General features: G+C 41.4%; 1 protein-coding gene and 1 long non-coding RNA gene across 2 annotated transcripts in view; one reads left to right on the top strand and one right to left on the bottom strand.

Moving 5' to 3' along the window:
• The first annotated feature begins 71 nt into the window (after window positions 1-71).
• LOC131574927 (uncharacterized) lies at window positions 72-13,264 on the top strand. The gene is made up of 3 exons (XR_009276621.1): window positions 72-181; window positions 11,602-11,780; window positions 13,129-13,264. It is a non-coding gene; the product is annotated as an uncharacterized LOC131574927 (long non-coding RNA).
• The window catches only part of SPTLC2 (serine palmitoyltransferase long chain base subunit 2), a 71,894-nt gene continuing 63,000 nt past the window's right edge, over window positions 7,453-16,346 (bottom strand). The window contains exons 10-12 of the mRNA XM_058829782.1: window positions 15,357-15,492; window positions 13,167-13,296; window positions 7,453-8,173 (exon numbers count right to left, since the gene is read on the bottom strand). Of these exons, the coding sequence (XP_058685765.1) occupies window positions 8,054-8,173; window positions 13,167-13,296; window positions 15,357-15,492 (386 nt within the window). The 3' untranslated portion in view covers window positions 7,453-8,053. The remainder of the gene's footprint in view (window positions 8,174-13,166; window positions 13,297-15,356; window positions 15,493-16,346) is intronic.

Below are 16,346 nucleotides of genomic sequence, written 5' to 3' on the forward strand. Positions count from 1 at the left end.
GTAAAAAAAAAATAAAAATTATATCTTGTCTATATATATTTAAACCACCGGAGCCGGGAAGCGCGGTGCCCCGCGGGCAGGGGCCCGGGCCACTCCGCTCCCTCTGATCGCTCTTGCAGTTTGCCGAGCACCTTCCGCTGTCGCGGCTCCGCCGCTCGCCTGCCGGTACTGATGCTGAAGGGTAACTCTGAAAAGCTTCACAAATGTGTGCGGGGAGGGAGGGAGGGAGAGAGCTTCGGCTCCCCACCCCACTTCCTAATCCTTTCGGCAATCCGATTTCTTTTCCTCCTCTTCTCCTCCCCTCGCCGAGTCACTCCCCGGTGCTGCCGCGGCTCTGCAGGCAACGCCGGGCACCGGAGTGCGGACGGGAGGCCGCTCGGCGGGGAGAGGCTCCTGCTCGCATGAAGCGCGGGCCGGCCCCTCCCGGCCGACCGCCGCGGCTGCCAGCCCCGGGCACGGCCCCGCCGCGCCCCTGCCCCGCTCTGAGGCTGCCGGCACCGCCAGACCTCCCCCCTCTCCCTCCGGGCGCTGCCCCCTCCGGGGCGCCACCGCTCGCTCCGCTCCTCCCCTCCCGGCAGCTGCATGGCCGGGCCGGCCGCCGCCCCCTCCAGCCGGCGGTGCCCGCGGGGCGCTGCCCCTGCGGCGGGCCCGGCCCGGCCCGGGGCTCTTTGTTCCGCGCCCCGGCGGCGCCGGCCCCGCGCAAGCCCCGCGGCTCCGGGCGCTTCCCGCCGGGGCAGCCCCGCCGCCGCAGCGCCCTCCCGGCGGGGCGGGGCGGCCGCGGGCCCCGGCGGCTCCGGCCCGGCCGCACGAGGGGAGGGAGGATGGAGGCGCCCTGGACGAAGGGGCGGGAGTCGGGACGCGGCCGGGCAGGGGGCTCAGAGCCTCCCGCCGCGCCCTCGGGGAAAAGAGCTGGGAAAAGCCGCTCCTTTTCCCCTTTCTCCGAGCGCCAGCCCTGGGGCCGCTCTGAGGGAGGGGGGACGCCCCCTCCCCCCCGCCCGAGGCCGGCCCGCAACAGGCAGAACCGGGGCTCTGTGCTCCCCGGTGAAAGCCCCGGCTGTTCCCGAATTGCGGGAGAAAGTTTCTACCACTCAAAAAAGGTCTTCATTCCATGATCTGCTCTCTTCTGCGCCGGCAGCATCTTACCCAGCCCTGAAAGCCTTCTGGAAACACGGAGTTTACTGGGGGGCATAGGGAGTATCCTTTCCAGGATTTCCACAGGCGTTCATGAGCCTATGAAGGAAATTAGGGAAAGGACTATAAAAAATTATTAGGGAAGGACACTGAAAGGAGGTTTTGCAGCCCAATGAGGAAAAGTGACAGTAGTGGCACAGTCCAAGAAAGTGAGACCTAGAAGGGAAAACCCAGCATTTTTACAGCAGCCTTAGCACAAAGCTGCAAATCACCTGGGCGCATTTGTGTACCCACAGCTAAAATCAGGACCTGCATCTCCTTTTCAAACACCGACATCTGGTTTATGCAGACTTAAGGCTGAGATGAATGGAAGGAAATGTTTAAAACAAGACAAAAACTGCAAGACAGATGTGAGGTCAAGAATCCCATGCGAGATGGATCAAGAAGCCCTTTCAAACATCTCATTAGCAGCACGGCAGCTGAGAGCAGCCTGACACTCTAACAGCACCCAAGGGTAGCAGCCTAGCTTTCAAGCACAGCAGCTTTTTGGGGCCAGCACCAAGCTGGAGCGGGCACTCATCGTGGGAGTGCTGCATGTCAGCAACAGCAGCTACAACTGCAGGCGCCTCTCTGCAACAGAAGTGGCTTTTCTAGACTGCACATCAAAGCTGCTGCTGTACGATGGAGCAGAGACTGCCAAAAACCAGCTAAGCATCCCTCTCGCAAGGTTTCCTGGCTCTGGAGTACAAGGCTAGAGGGGAACAATGAGTTCTGAGCTCTCAAACAGGCTATGGTTTTACCAAGTCATTCCAGTATGAAATTTGTGTGTTGAATTGTTTTGAGGTTTTTATTTTGGGGATGGGTGGGAGAGGGACTGGGAAGGAAGAGGGCTCAGTCTCCTTAACAGGGAAAAGCCTCATTAAGAAAAAAAGTGCCAAAATAATTATATAGTGTTTTTTTTTTTTAAAGTCTTTATTACGCAGAACATAGAATATATCTGAATGATTTTTTTTCCCCAAGCATTTTTTTTTCTCCAGTGTTTTTTTAAAACATGCATTGTTACCTTTTTAAAGCCAATGTACCATACATTTGTATTTTTCCCTGCCCACAGAGCATCCATATTCATGTTAATCACAAGTGTAAAAAAAATTAGACATCTGGCATAAAATATTTTGGGGGGGAGCCCATTTAAAAATTTTATCTAAAATGTCTTATCTACAAAAAAATCCAATATATATGTACATTATAGCAACACAGAGGCATAAGAATACAGTGCAATTTAAGATGAAGTGCTGTGACTTAGTGATTCTGCCCAGGGCTTGTGGAAATGTGGGCCACCATTGGCTTTGGGGCTGCTAGCCTAAAGCCTCAGGCTCCAGCATTCCTCAGTTCTCTCTCAAATGGGTCTGCAGTTAATATTGGGAGGCTAGAGATGCATTAAGCTTAATATACCATTAGGGGGTAGCAGAAATACTGTCTGAATAGGATGAGCTTTGGCAAAAAAAAAAAGAAAAAAAAAAGTTTACAAAGGTCAGACGGTTTGGTGCATGTTTCACCTCACCGTGGGTATTTTTGGAACAGCACCAACCCTTGGCATATTCATGTGAGACCTGTTCACCTGCTGTTGAGGAAATTAATTTGCTAGCTGCCACTGGTTCCAAAGTCCCTGACTGTTTCAGTAGGTCTCCCACTTTCAGCAGCCCAGGAACAAGTTAGGGATGGAACTACACAGGAACTATGTAAGCTACACAGGAACGTTGGTGCAGAGAACTGCACTACTTTTGGCTCTCATATACACACATCTCCTTAAACAGCTGCTAGCCAGGGTCACACACAAATTGAGTTTTGAACCTCTCTCTCCCAAGAAAACAGCAGTACATACTGCTTAACTAAAAGCACTGAGTATTCTTCCATGGGTTAAAATCCACTGCATTCTTCAAGGTCAGTCTTAATATTAATTCTTCATACCAAGAATCACAGTTTAAGGCCTTCAGCACACACCACAGTCACCATCTGCTTCACCCAGCCCCTTTTGGGGATATAAGCACAACAGCTCCAATGTCTGCAGCAAATGCTTCTCTTTTTAGTGAAAGGTAAAGCACGCTATTTCACACAAACACTTTATGTTCGTGTTCTAGTATTACAATCTGAATCCTTGAACAGGTGAACAACTGCAAGGCTGGGAATGTTTACAGGAATACAAAGCCATCAGAATGACATTGGAGATTTTTTATTTTTTTTTTTCCTTTTAAAACCATGTTCAGGTTATGCAGATCAAATGACTTCTGCTTTTCCCAAGTAGTGGTCCAATGCCACTTGGGTGTCAGGTCCAGCACGCAAGCCAACAATGCATCCGCTGAGGGGTCATACTAAGCATTCCTGAACAGCTCAGCACTTCACTAGTGCTAAAACAGAACAGACTGCAGGTGCCTCAAATCTCCATGCAGAAGGTGCCACCCACACAGATCCCAGCATGCTTGACACTTTCATAGGCTGAATATAAACTGGAAAAATAATATATATAAACTGTATACATTCTGACTGAGCATTGCATATTGGGATACATCTCCACAAGTTTCCTTCTCTGTGATGCAGGAAGGGGGCTCATGCAAAGTGTTCCAGATCCAGTGCTGCAAGGTTTTCTCTTAGATGAAACAAAGTCATGCTCACACTTTCTTCCAACCTCTCCTATGATCTCCCTGAATGGATAACATGGCTTCTGAGTGAGCAAACAGCTGTAAGCCAAATTCTTTTTAGAGGTAAAGAAATCAGAATTTGCACAGAAAGAGAAGTATTAACCTGGTGTGGAAAAGTTTTAGAGGAGTGTCCACTCAGGCACTGAAAGCTGCATTCCTGATTTAGGGATACTTGTTCAAGTACACATGAAAAATCCCTGTACAGCTGAAAATAAGCAATGATTGACTACCCTACTTCTCCCCATCTCTGCTGTATCAGTCCTTCATTCACACAGCACAGAACTGTTGATTTTACGGGCACACTTCCCTTGCCTGTTCTTTGTGAAGGTGCAGCTCTGATAGTGAGTACCACATCTGCAGTCTTAAGAGGAAACAGCAAGAAGAGGATGGATAATGCAATTCCTTCAGATGTTTGGTCAACTCCTGAGTCTTTGCCTAAAGCAGAAGCATACTACACCTATAACTCAAGAACCAGAACTGTTCATTAAGGATGCTACTTAGAATGGAAAAGATATAGCAACTAAAGAATTAAATATACCATATACATACTATACAAAAGTTTGTGTCATGTAAAAAACAAAAATGAAGGCCCTGAATATTCTGACACAAAAGAATTGGTTTCTTCTCTGCCAAAGAACTAAAGGAAAACTATGAATCAGGTTCCTTAAGACAAAGATCTAGTTGGGAAGGCCAGTTTCTAACAAGAAGCAGATCTCCCACTCTTTGCTGATGCTCGGTAATAGGAGCTTCTCAATTTTCTTACGAGTGAAAGAATACGGCCATTAGCATTAAAAACAGTAATGGTTCTAAACTCTACTCTGCTCAAAAGAGGCAAAAACTTGCTTGCTTAGTTCTTCAGAGAGGGACTGGGAAGGTAACTATTGTATATTTATAAGTAAGTTTAGCCAATATACAGTACTGGGCAAAATCCTTTGTTCAAAAGCAGCCTTCATTTTGTTTCTGATTTTGCATCTCTTAAGAAATACCAGGAGTCATTTTCAATTAGAATGTCTCTGAAAAGTTGGCAGGGACTGAAGTTTTATTTCTTAAGCAGCTTTTCTTCCTTTGTGATCTCTCAAGATTGGTTCTTTCATTCATTTCTACTGCCAGGAGAAAAAGGAGACAGATTTCTGGTCAGTATATAAATATCAAAGCAGCAATCCATCCTACACATACTGTGACAGCATATATGCTGTAGGTTTGCCTAGCACAAACCCTTATTCGAGTTTTTTTAGTAGATGCAAAAAGGCTTTCTTGGCTTTCAATCTTAGTGAATTACTGAATGAAATCTTGGACTTGTAATTCTTACTTTTTCTGAAGCAGTTTCAACAGGTTTCATTATTTTTACCAGACTTTGGCAAAACAGGTTCTCTTGAACAAAAGGCTTTAGAGAGGGAGTGGGTGGATTTGCTTCCCAAAAAGGATATGGCAAGGCTGAAATGTAACCAAGCAGTTTGCAAATGCTAACTGCCAGAATTATTTCTGAAGTGTCTTTGTAACCCAAAATTCGAAATTATATGCAGACAGTGTGACACAGCAGAAAGATACTAAAATGCAGAAGCTGGAACACAATTTCCTCACCAAGTGCAACTAGAAGCCAAATGGACACTAGTAATTTTTCAACACTGACCATTTCAGAAGTATTACACAGGATTTATCTATATTATGGAGATTTTTCCAGATGCTTCTCTCCCTTCCAAAGTCAAGACGCTCTAAAACTGATTTCTAGAGACAAGGTTAAGATTCAACACTTGTAGAATCTATGATAACCCACTTGAAACTTAATACATCACAGTTTCCAAACTGACTCGACTACACAGCAAACAAACCCACTGTACACTTGTGAATGCTTATGGTACCTATTGATCCAAGCCTTTAAATTGGTCAGTTTTGTCTGCTCTTAAACCATTTCATGATCAAGTTAATAGAATCAGGGCTGAAGTCAGGGCTTCCTGTACTAACCTCCTCTTGTTCCCTAGTACAATCCAGAGATGAAAAAAAAAAATAGATCCATAATTCTTTGAGGTAAAGCTTCTTGAAATCAGAAAGCAGGTAATCTGCTGGAATGTTAGAGCTAGTCCTGGGCAGAACATGGGTGAGAAAGTAAGCTCAGCTAACTGCTGTTTATTCACTTGGGCTGAACACGTGAGACTATTTCATAGCTATCCAAGCTGCATATACAGACTTCTCAGACTGTGCACTCAGCTCAGAAGAAGAGCCAACCAACATTAATGGACTAAGACAGAAATAGTTATCTGGACCTATTTTCAAATAGTCCGTTTCAGCTCTTCAGTTCTCATGTAATTAAATTTCTGAAATTCAATGGTAAAAAGATGAACCCGTGTTTTGAAGTTCCATTATATTAAAATGTATGAAGTTAGATAATCTATAAAATAGAAGCCAATTCTGCTTTAACTCACCACATGTATTTGCAGAACTGCTTGGTTCTAGTGGCCAAAACACTACCTCCCTGTTAGCTGCAGAGTGAACATTAAAGAACTTTAATGAATTTTTTTTTTCAGCACCACACAAAGAGCTTTGAGTTGCTCTCTGCTTTAGTATTATGATGATGGGTCTGTTCATAAAACCTCAATAACCTGCAGAAAGTATCTTGCTAGCCCAAACTGAAGAGCTGGCCCAATTGACATAGTGTTGACAATTGTTAATTGCTAAATGTTAACATTTTACTATCTTTGCAGAAATCGTTTATGTCTAAGTATAAATCACAGAAACAAACTACACTGCAATTTACTCATACTTAAAATTTTTGGTACCTTTTTCTTGATCTATTCTGTTACCTGAAAGAACTCAAGATGTAAAGACTAAGTAGCAGACCAGTTCTAAGGTGTGTTAGAGCAAAGGCATCTATTTGAAACAGAAGGACAGTATGAAACTTGCAAATAAAGACTCCAAACAGCAACTGGCTCAGTGAACACTCATTTGAGCAGTGTTGATCAGTTACAGGAGTACAAAAGAATAAAGATATTGAACTAAATGCAATTATGAGGACATTTTCTCTCTTCAGGGAAGGCCTACAGACATGCAGCTGCTGATGGGAACTCTGCTGGCCAGCCAAAATATAATGTATGACTACAAGATTCAAGCTGTCCATATGCATAACAGGGCCAGTGAAGAGCACCTCACAAATGACAAGAAACAGTGAGTTAGCAGGGCAAAGGGCAGCAGTCCTTCACAGATCTCCATTAAACAGATGGTTCTCCTAATAGTCACCCCTTGTCTAGGCCTATTTATTGAGGGGGCTTAGTCTTAAGACAAAGCATGAGACTTGCTCTAGTTTGTTTAAACCCAAGAGCGCCCTTCTAGGACTTAGTGACTTTTTCATGACTTCATGATAATTCTAAAGCCAGAGAAACTAACCTTAAGATGAGAAAGCAACACACACATAACCCATATTTTTTCTTTTTTTTTAAACAGAAGTATTAAAAACAAAACAAAATAAACCTCTTTCCATCACTTACCCTCTTATCAAAGGGACAATTAGTGTCAAAACCAGGAGACAATCTGGTATATCCATACTGGGAAGGAAAAGAGGCTACAGTTCCAGAAGTCCTTCTGCTTGTGGCTTACAAAACTAAATAATGTTTGGGAACAATGGTCCTGTCAGTGACATGTCAACAACACATTTATTTTAAAAAAGGCTAAATTCAAGTTTTAAACATAAGTAACTGCAAATGAAAAAAACAACTTTGGTTGATTATCCATCTTGTTAAATATGTCAAAGTTAGCAATCAACAGTTTCTCTAGGAAGTCTTCAGAAACAGACAGGTCAGCTCACTCCTCATTGGGAAGATCAGACACCTAGCAGTGACACTGAAAATGCTGCCATGCCAGCGTCACACATGCTTGCAACATCTCAGCCAGCATTTGGGAGGCTAATGGTGCATACAAAATCTGAACTAATCAGCCACAGCCACTTGGGTTGCTGTGAACTCATTGAGACAAATAAATTAAAAAAAAAAAAACAACAAGAAAAAAATAAAGCCAAGCACCTCTAGGGCCAGACCCTGAAGACACAGGAATCAAAGAATTTTTTCCTCCTCTCCCTATTTACAAAATGCCATTTAGAGCTGATGTGGCCACTTCAGTATTGTGAGGAAACGTCTCTTATACTAAGCAGTCATAAGTGTGTGTTCAGATGCTGTGGCCTGTGTGCCACGGAGTGTCCCATGGGGTGTGTCCCTCCCACTGAGGCACATGAAGGGAGTTCAGTCTTCTGTTTCTTCATATGTTGTCTCATCAAACGGCCGGTCCAAGAGAGGTACCAAACGGCGACGGGAATATTTCAGTTGCAAAAGGTCCCCAACTTCGTTGATTTCTTTTAAAGCCTGACAAAGAGACCACAGCAGATCAGCAGAGGAGACAGATGCAAGTTATCCACACATCTTCCTTATGCCTGCCTGCAGACTATTCTGACACTTCACTTGAGATTTTACTATGCTAGAAGCTGGTACCTTCAAAAGTGCATAGGATTTTTTTATTTTATTTTAGCATTCAGAAATTTTGAGACCACATAAACAGCACTGGTCACTTAACTGAGAGCACCTATGCATCCATCTAACTATTCCAGTTCCAGAAAAGGGTCATAATATCCAGCAAACCCCATGACTATTCATAGGTAGAAAAACAGAATAATGTTCTTCCCTTCCTGGAGACAATGAAGGTGAAATAGAAAAACATGTACATTTTGTTTGAGTTTTGACTCCTTCTTATCATTCAGTTTGAAAACAACCTGTGTTAGCAAACCTGATCTACTGTATTTTTTTAAATTGCAAAATAGCAAAGACAAATTACAATAGTGAGTTAACAAGTTATATAGATCCATCTGTTACATCTATATTTGGTTAATCTGCATTGTCCTTATACAACCAGAGATGAAAGCTATGTGTCATAAACAGCATGGCACAGGAGATTTTTGCCAGACAATCCAAGGAAAGAAAAATAAGAAATTATTCTGGGTAGGATTCCAAGTATTTTGTCCTTGGAAAGCAAGTCCCACTGAGGTTGCCTCAAAGGCCACACTCAAGCAACTGATGACCCAGAACACTGCTACTGAATTAGCACAGCCTTTCACCATTTTGACCTGAACTCAAATATTTTGAACTTTACCAGAGATCAAACGTCTGCTTGCGTAAGAAATGAGGGAAGTCCCAGCTCAGTTAATCATACTTCCATTATGTTGCAATCTCTGATAAGACATTGGTCCACACACAATAGGGTCTGTTAAAAGCCAAATCCTAAACTTCATTTCTCTACAGAACACTCCTAGAGCAAAGTACAAAATAAATCAGTTGCTGCAAACAAATGTGTGATAGCATGTGATGCTAGTTATTTTATATAGCCAAGTGACAAATTCTGAAGATCACTTCCAAATCCAATGTGATTTTCTGAATTCAAAGGTTGGCATTCTTCACTGCCAAATTTATTGAGATAGGTACATTCAGCATTGCTTCAGAATTTCACTAATTCAACATTAATGCTTCAATCTGGGTCAAATGCTTGTCTCTTGAGGACAGTTGGCAGATGGAGGTTAATAGCTGTACATGTTTTTTCTTCCTAGATGGATAGTTCAAGTTTTTGTTTCTTTAAACAATGGCTCTTCATGCTTGTTATATCTGGCAGCAAAAACCTCTGCACTCTAAAATCTGGGGAAACTACAAACCCAGAAGTTGGACCTCAGTAAAAACAAAACAGAACAAAACAAAAGTATGGGCATAGTCTGCCAGAGCTTTAAGTAAAGATCCCATATGGAAGCAATTTAAAGCTGAATTTCTGTTGAAAGAGTATGTTAACTGTTATTCTTGAATGCAGATTTAGGATTTTATTAATTTAAAACAAAAAGGGCCATGTGACCAGCAAAGACTACAAAGGAAATGGCATTGGTGTACTCTGACTTTAGGAGAGTGTAATATATTTTTCATCACTGAAAAGAAAGCACAGGCCACAGCGATGCAGGTTATGAGGGACTTCACTCTGATCCTATGCCAAATAGTTTTAGGCAAGGAAGTTTTATTTACATAAAACAGTTAAAATTTTAACTAAGAACTGTTCCTCACCATGTGGGTGTATTTAATAAGAACAAAGAAGCATTACAAATATCACTATTTGCAAGACAAGCTTCTCTTCCTTATGCTTCAAACCCGGATAATTTTTTTTTTAAAAATACCACAAGAGCCCTAGCTACCATTCTTGAATACACAAATGGGATACCAAGTTGTCCTCTCTGTCACTGACTTGAAGAAGGTATCTGCCAGCTCTCCCCAAGTCCATTCATTTTAGCTCTTCCTCTGCTGGATAGTGTTGCCAGAGTTAGCAGAGGAATTAGACCTGAGGTTTGCCTTAATGATTAGCTGCCTGAAATCAATTCCTTTTCACTGCATCACAAGAAAACACAGCACAAACTGACACAAAGACTTGCTCCTTATTAACTCCTCTTGCCAATGCTCTTGGTTCTGAGCATGCAGCTATTTTGAACCATAAAGGGGGTTGTGCTAACTTGGAAAAAAGCCTCCACATACTGAGCTAAATCAGGATTTCTTCATTCACTTCAAAATTCACACCTCATTTTGCCCTCGATTAATTTTCTTAGCAGACAAGCTCTAATATATTGAACATGCATTTCCTCAATTGAGTACATTTAACACTTGCAGAGGTACTCTAGCAATGAGTCTTATGTTGAATGCAAAAAATTTGAAACATTTTTTAGAAAACACAGAAAGAATTTACAGGAAAAGAGGTTTTTAAAGCAGAGTAATAAAAAATACAGATAGATTTTTGAAGAGAGCAAATGTGGTACTTATACAGACCCTACAAAAGAAGCTTATTGTGGCAAAGGCCCAGCTAGTCACTAAAAGAGAAGACCAAGAATCTAACCAACTGTAAAATTGCACAATTGCTCAGGTAGCGCCCACACATCAAGTTTGTAGAGCTTCAATTTCAGCTCAATTTGCAGTAATATGATTTCAGAGACTTCAGTTTCCTCTATTTTCCTTCCTTCTATCCTTCTTATCCATTCATCCCCACTCCATGCTCACCTGTCCAGAAGTTTGTGTCAATTAACTCAGGTCTATTATCATGCTGAGCCAAGTCTGATACTATTTATTTTATACAAGGGGAAAGGAAGCAAAGGAGAGGGTCTTCCCTGAATATGGTGGTTCAAAACCTTTATTTGGAACAGAAACAACTAAATTGAGATAATTAAGGGAAGAGTAGCAGGACAAGTAGCTGGAAAGGAATTCCTTGAGCACTCTGCTGTTGGAGTGTTATGTTAGGGAATCTCTCACAAGGCAGAAACAACTCAGGAACAGCAAGTACAGCACCACAGATACATAGCAGGTTCATACTACTCAATGACACTACACATACATTATGAAACTGCTCACACCACACACTGCCTTACTAATTTTTTTAACAGAAATTAAATTTAAAAAGTGTGTCATTTTAAGCTGTTGATTTTTAGGTAAGTTTTGCAGCAGTCAAGTGTGAAAAGGTTGAGTCTATTTTTTTTACAAGACATTAGTAAATATTTGTTAGATACCCTATTTGCTGTGCACATATTTAAGTGTTACCACCTGATCATATTTGGACATTGGGAATGATTTCCCCTTCCTCCGTGACTACTCCCAATCACCTTGTCCACAGAATGTTCAAAGATAGTTTCAAGATTTTTTTTCTCCACCATCTTTTCAAGATAAAGGCAAGGCTTTTCAACATTTTTTTGCCCTTCTTAAATAAGATGACATTTGCTGTCTTCCAGTCCTCAGGAGCCTCCTACAACCACCACACACTCTTCCTCCAAAGATGATAATCAAGAGCAGCCTTGCAGTCACAGCCAACTCCTTCAGTGCTTATGGATGCAGCTCATCAGGTCCCATGTACTTGTGCATGTTGATTTTGCTTAAATGTTCCCTTACTGGAGCCTACTTCACACCAAAGGTAAGTTTTTACTACTCCATACCTTTCCACTAATCCCATGGTCTCAGGATTCCTAAGTCACAACAGCAGACTGAGACAACAAAGGCACTGAACACCCTTGCCTCCTGCACACATTTCTCACCTGATCCCCTGTGCCAGTCAGCAGCAGTCCTCCACATTTTCTCTACTCCTTCTTTGGCTACTAATGCCCCATAAAAGCTCCGCCTGCTGCATTTGATGTCCTTTGACAGACTGAGTTCCAGGTGAGCTTTGGCTTTCCTGACCCCATCCCTGCATGCTCAGGAATGTGTCTCTATTCTTCCTTGGTCACCTGTCTGTGCTTGCCTCTCTTACACACTTTCATGATAGATTTTCGTTGGTTTGTTCATCCATGCAGGCTTCCCACCACATCCACTCACCTTTAATTCAGGACAGATCATTCTTAAGGGAAGGACTGGGGAGGAAAGATCAATTAGCTCTCCTGGACACCTCTGCTCTTTGAGACTGTATCCTATGGGATTCAAGTAGGTCTCTGAATAGAAGAGAGTACTGTCACAAGCCCAAATTCATGACTCAACTTAGTTTATATTCTGAGTCACAGACCCTCAAAGTGGGGAAAAAAGTGCGATGTAGAACTTTGGCAACGCCTAAGAAAGCCCATGTACATATGCCCATCAGAAAAGATTATTTAGAAGACTCAAAATTGAATGTAGCTACCACACCAAGACATACTAAGAATAGTCAGACTTATTCATGTAATGTTCTTTCATGTCTTGTTAGTCAGAGTAACCACCATCCTTTCTGAAGGCAGCATCTCCTAACTGTGATGTAGGCCTCCTTTGAGGGGACCTCTGCTCCCTCTGCAAGTGCTGGTAAGAGTAAGTAAGGCCCTGCACATGGTACAGACTCACTAGGACAGGTTCATTTAAGATACAGTGCTCTGAAGCTTTAAACAGGAACAGGAATAGTAATCACTTGAAAAAAAATTCTCACTAGTAATCATGCACTTCCTTTTGAGAGAAACAGAAATTGTTTGGAAGTTCTCAGGCATTTTTATTTTTTTTCTTACCATTAGCATCTAGGGCCAGAAGATGCAAAATACTTCCTTCTAACCAGTTCAATCCAAGGTATAGCCTTTAAAGAGGGTAAAAAGCATTGTCTCACAGAAACGAGACTGTCTGCTTTTAAAATAGGACAAGAAAAGTCCTGAGATTTACTCTAAGCAGCCATTCTGCACTGTTGAAGCAAGGAAAGAGATGAGTCATTGCCAGCTCTATTGCAAAGGGCTTTGAAGATCAGTTTCAACTGTGTCATGTACCAAACATTGAACCAGTGTACAAACTCCAGACAATTGTTATATCTTTATTAGCAGGCATGAGCAGAAGGAAGACAAGATGAGACACTTACTGTATCAAGCATCTCTTTGGTATGAGCTGCAGACAAACAGAATCTGGCTCTGGACTCGATGATGGGGGTGGCAGGGAAGCCCACAACCACAACACCGATGTTCCGCTTCAGCATCTCACGCCCAAACGCACTGCCAAGAGAGAACAAGATCATCACAATTATTCCAGTGGTGGCAGAGCAGGAGCATGAAGGACTCAGTATGGTAACCTACATAGGCCTTGGTTATAGCAAGGCTGTCAGACCACAGTTTGGAGCTTCCAGTGCTTTCTTTTTAGGGACAGAAACGCCTGCTCACAAAAGCCTTTTTTAAATTCAATCCCAAGGCGGTCCTTCTCAAAAGGTTTCAGTGTATTAAGTTCTAACAAAGATGAAAGATTGTATGTGGCAGAGACTTTTAGCAGGCTGTTTCTAAATGGATTTGTAACCTAAGCCTGGAAATCTTTCCAATAGGAAAGAATGATTTTGGCTCAGAAGTTTGACTATACAAGGAATCCCTCATGCTGCAATAACCCAAAGCGGATGTTTCTGCAATTTCAAGATGTTTTGTTTTCATGAATTTAATTTGATTAAAGTACATTATTGCATCACAGAATGTACCATGTTCTAAGTATCACAGGAACCACTGAATCACCACAGTAAACTGATTAGATGATTATCTAATATGACACCAAATATTTTTAAGGAAGCTGCAAAAATATCATACAACTGTCACACACTTTCTTCAACAAAACAAATCCTTAAGGAGATTAAAGAAAGTAGTGGCAGTGACTTATACAATGAGAGGCACAAAGATCTCGGTTGGATCTGTAATGGCAGTGCAGTTGGGGGTGTTTCTACATGCCACAGGAAATGGTTAATCTTTTTTGAACTGACCTTGTTGTGAGAAGTAGCAATGAACTTAAGAGTTCATATATAAGGACATATAAAAATAACATTCTTTTACTAGGCCTTGAAATTTTCTGCCACAACTATTTTCCTTCTAAATAGGTGTATCCTGATGCACTTCATTTTGTATGCATTTAGTACTCTCAAACTATTTTAAAAACAGGCTACAAGGGATAAAGAAAGGATTGAGTAAACCCAATGCAGATCCTAAGGGTCAACTCTCATCAGAGCTCTCTGTTCTTGCTCATTTTAAGATACTGGCCCAACTGCTCAGCTAATAAAGATTTCCATGAACATTTCCAAGGAGAAGATTGTACTGAGTGGTAGAGAAGCTGGGCAGTGGAAACAGCTGCCTCTGTGTGCTGGATGTGTAATCTGCAGCACCCATAAAGGTAACACAGGCCTTCTAAAGCTTTGTTACACTGAGAAGGGTGGAGAATTACTGTACAAATATATACTCATAAAAATGTATTAATATATATTCATGTATTCATAAAAAGTGCCAGACTGAAGCTTGAGCTAGTCAAGCAGTAGTGATGTTCAGTACAGCTTAAAATGAAATTATGTTTTCTAAATTTGAAAGGGTTGATTGAGCACTGCATTATACAGACCCTGAAAAGTAGTAATTAAAGCCAAACCGTCCTTGAAATCAGGATTTTGTTTATGTTGAAAAAATTCTTGATACATACTTTATATATCCTCCTTGCAGAATTTTAGCCTGAATTATCCACACAGCACCTCACAAATCAGCAAGCATTTATAAACCTATGTGCTACAGTTGTTTTAGCATTTTCAATACAAATACCCAAGTAATTGTATCTAGACCTCTTACAAACTTGGGATTCATTAAATACATGTTGTTGTGTCCCATCATGTCTTGCCCTGCTGCTTTTCCTTTCCTAATTTTCAGAGTTCATTACTGAAAATACTGGCTCCTTCTGATCCAAGAGCTAGTTGAAAGACTTCCTCCAGTGACTTTTAATTGCAATTTTCATTCAATTTCAGCTCCTCTTTAGCACATTTATACACTTCACATATAAATATAATGGAAACACACAACTCAACCATTAAAACATGACACATAGAGGCAAAATTGCTTCCCTGAAGTGGTTTCTTGATGACCCAAGCTACAAGCCTCGATTTTCTCAAGATCACTTATAGAAGGTTCCATATTTTATAAGACTCAGTAATGTTAATAAAAGCAAAAATCCAACAAATATTTTCTTATATTTAGAAAACTCTTCATATTCTTACACCAACCTAGCTTTAAAGAAGATGGGTAAGAAGTTATGTTGTCACACGTACCCAATTTTTGCTGGCATGTACAGCATCAGAGGCACCACAGGGGAATCTTCATTTCCATAGATGATAAAGCCCATTTCTTTCAGTCGTCTCCTGAAATATCTTGTGTTCTCTGCTAGCTGCTGCACACGTGCTCTCCCTAGAAAAGAATTGAAGGTGAGACTAAACTCAATTATCATAAGTCACATCCATAACTGCAATACAAGACCTCAAACTAAAGTACAAGACATTAATGTCCTGCTTGTGCTTATGGAAGCGTTAAAAATAAATGCAAATTAGGATTTGCAGTATCTTCTCCTTCATGTAAGCCAAGATTAATCATGCATTTCCTGACAAGTCTGAATGGACCAGGACAAGCACAAATATCAAGTCCAAGCACTGCCTAATTTTTCCATATCAGGTTTTATTTCAATCAAGAGGTACCTGGAAAAAAAAAAGGCAGTTACCTGCTTTTAAACAAGATTCAAAGTTTTCTCAGAATTCACCAGTAACTGCATCTTGAAGAAGAGTTTGATTACACTTTGAATAATTCATGTAAAACCTATTGAATCAGCTGGTGTTGTTCACCACATTTTATCCTGCTCGCTTGCACTACTGTAAATTACTACTTTCCTCTTTAGATCTCTTTGCTGAACTATCACGTGGCTGCTCCCTAACCTTTTTCAGTTAAAATGAGCTGGGTTTAAATTAAACTGATTACTTCTGATAATCCAGCTCACTTCACTTAAGTGGCAGCAGCCAATTTCTCACGTATTCAACCATTTCCATACGGATTCTTTGATATTTGTCAAAACTAGTACACAGGATGTTAGGCAGATAGTACAATTTAAATATTTCAGATGTTCAGATATATGCATAGAACAACCTATTCATCAGTTAATTAAAGTCTAGCCTAGCACACTGTACTATATTACTGTATTGCCCAGAAAAAGGGTCACATCATCTCACTTAAGCAGATCACAATAAATTTTTGATCAGCTAATACTCTAATGT

This window comes from Poecile atricapillus, chromosome 1 (genome assembly GCF_030490865.1).
Source record: "Poecile atricapillus isolate bPoeAtr1 chromosome 1, bPoeAtr1.hap1, whole genome shotgun sequence".
Taxonomy (NCBI): domain Eukaryota; kingdom Metazoa; phylum Chordata; class Aves; order Passeriformes; family Paridae; genus Poecile; species Poecile atricapillus.